Raw genomic sequence first — 2,500 nt, 5'->3', positions numbered from 1 at the left:
TCTCTCTCTCTCTCTCTTTTCGCTCTCTCTCTCTCTCGTCCCTCTCTCTCTCGTCCCTCTCTTTCTCGTCTCTATCTCTCTTTCGTCTCTCTCTCTCTCATGTCCCTCACTATCTCGCCCTTCTCTCTCTTCCCTCTCTCTCTCTCTCTCTCTCTTCCCTCTCTCTCACCCATCCCTCTCTCTCTCTCATCCATCTCTCTCTCTCATCCTTCTCTCTCTCTACCCTCTCTTTCTCGTCCCTCTCTCTCTTAGCATAAGAAAATGAACATCTCTATCATCCCATTCTGTTTGCACTAGATAAAAAGCGCCATGGGAAATACATCATAACAATGGCCTCTAACTTAAATTTCGAGGATGAAAGTAAAAAATTAAAAAAAAAGTATTATGATCATTATTTTGTTCGTATACTGATATCTCAGTTGATTTTATTTCCACATTGAAATAAGAGCATGACCAATTAAATAGGTCAGACTAATTGTTTATTTTGTAGAGTATAAAAATAACCTCGTATCGATAAACTCGTCAGCAATGATTTACATTCCAAATTTATAGATAACCATATCATAATGGCGTGTAATTAGCAGTCTCTTTGTTTGCAAAGGTCATTAACACCAGTATTCAGGAAATATATTGTAATTTGTAAAATCAATTTGTTGTTGTTATATTTGTTTGAAAGAAGTTGACAGGATAATCATTTGAGTTTGGTTTTTATTTGATGTGCTGAAAATTGCATATGAGGCGACACGTTTTTTTTTTTTTTTTTTTTTTTCTCTCTCTCTCTCTTTGCTAAACCTTGTCAAATACAGCTTGACATCTGGTAATATTCTAACATTCATATCTTTTCCTCTCTCTCCCACGGCTGATCATCCTCTTCGAACGCCCAAATCCATTCATCCTCCAGCCCTTCGTGCGCCAGCGGGTCCTCCTCCATCACCTCCTCGGAAGCCTCCAAAAATGTCTAGCCATCGCGACGAGATCCCATCAGCCGGCGGGAGTCAAGGATCACCGGAAAGAGGTCGAAGGGAAGACACTCCTACGCCGGGGGATCAGAGGAGCCTTCTCATCAGGGGGCGCGAGACTTCGAAATCCTCCGGCAGATTCCTGGGAAGCTTTTCGACGGATGAGCGGGAGGCCAGGATGCTCTCCTCGACCGGGAACTGCGGGGGGGACTGCGTGCGGGAGCTCAGGAACCGCCACCGGGAGGCCTTTCATCTCAAGGGCCGTCTGCCCCCGAGGAGATTCGGTTCAGGGCCCAGGGGCGGGAATGCGGACGGGGGGAATCGCGGCGGCGTCGGGACCAGCGAGGACGTCGGTGCTTGGGCGTCGGTTCGTGGACGTCGGAACGACACTCGAGAAGTCAACAGAGGGAGAACTCGAAGAAAAAGTTTAAACGACGGCGAGAAAAGCGACGGCGCGGAAGAAGAAGAAGGCGGCGAAGGGAGGCAGCCTGTTGGCGAGGGGAAAACGGGTCTCGGATCGAAGGTTGCGTCATCGGGGGACCCATTCCACGCCGGCCCTGGAAGAGACGCGGGGACGCCTCACATCGACCGTGAAGGAGGATTCCCGAAGGAGGGATTTGGCGAGGGCTTTGGGGGGTCGGGTTATTACGTCATCAACGACCATGAAAGTGGTCTTGACTTTAACGACCCGACTGGGTACAACAACCACGGATTTCCGGACGCCCACCTTCAGTACGGGCCCCACGGCGTTCCCGAACCTCCTCTGGACACGGGGCACCTTCCTCGCGGTCCCCCGGGCGCCGAGCACCCGCGCCTCGACCACCACCCGGAGCACTTCGAGTACCCTCAGGGGGCGTTTGAAAGCCCCTTCGACGCCACCCACCTCCCTCACTACCCTGACCTGGACCCGCCCTTCGGCCCCATCCACTACCCTGACGCCCACGCCCCCCTCGGGCCGCCCTTGGATGACAACGGGGGGGCGCCCGGGCACACCGACCAGGACCACCATGGCACGTTCTTGACATCTTACATCACCCTTGACAAGTAAGTGAGCGCCGGTCGGGCACACGCTCTCGCTTTGCGGTACTGTGCAAAGTGCAATGCTATGTGATAGATATTCGAATCAGGGTCAGTATTTGAGCGAGTCGAATAGCAGCAACAAGCGCGCAATTAAATTTAAAAAAAAAAAATGAAAATGAAAGTATGAATGTTGTGACAGTTTTTTCTGGTCACCGTTTGATCGTGTTTGACCTTTTTCTCTTATTTTTTACTCATTACTCATCGTCAGAAATTCCATTTTAAATTAAACTTCCGCCATTGTAAACCACGCTATCTTAAAAAAAAAAAAGAAAAAAAAAACATATGGTCACATGTATATTTTTTCTTATTACTCTTTCCAGAATATAAACTGCCGAGCGATAAAATCTTCAAACTCCTCATTCTGAATAAAACCTGTTGAACACGAGCGCTATAAATTTGCATATCCTGAAATATCGCATGATACACGCTGATATTTGAAATTCAGTTTAAAGCTGCAGATT

At 48.5% G+C, this 2,500-nt stretch overlaps 1 protein-coding gene across 1 annotated transcript in view; it reads left to right on the top strand.

Annotated features, from left to right (window-relative positions):
* LOC113799920 (uncharacterized) overlaps positions 1–2,500 on the top strand; it is a 156,563-nt gene that overhangs the window by 139,200 nt on the left and 14,863 nt on the right. Inside the window, exon 12 of the mRNA XM_070128225.1 lies at positions 902–2,003. Coding sequence (XP_069984326.1) covers positions 902–2,003 — 1,102 coding nt within the window. The remainder of the gene's footprint in view (positions 1–901; positions 2,004–2,500) is intronic.

Source organism: Penaeus vannamei, chromosome 12, assembly GCF_042767895.1.
Source record: "Penaeus vannamei isolate JL-2024 chromosome 12, ASM4276789v1, whole genome shotgun sequence".
Taxonomy (NCBI): Eukaryota; Metazoa; Arthropoda; class Malacostraca; order Decapoda; family Penaeidae; genus Penaeus; species Penaeus vannamei.
Note: the sequence above shows the minus strand (reverse complement) of the source record. Positions and strands in the feature narration are given on the sequence as shown.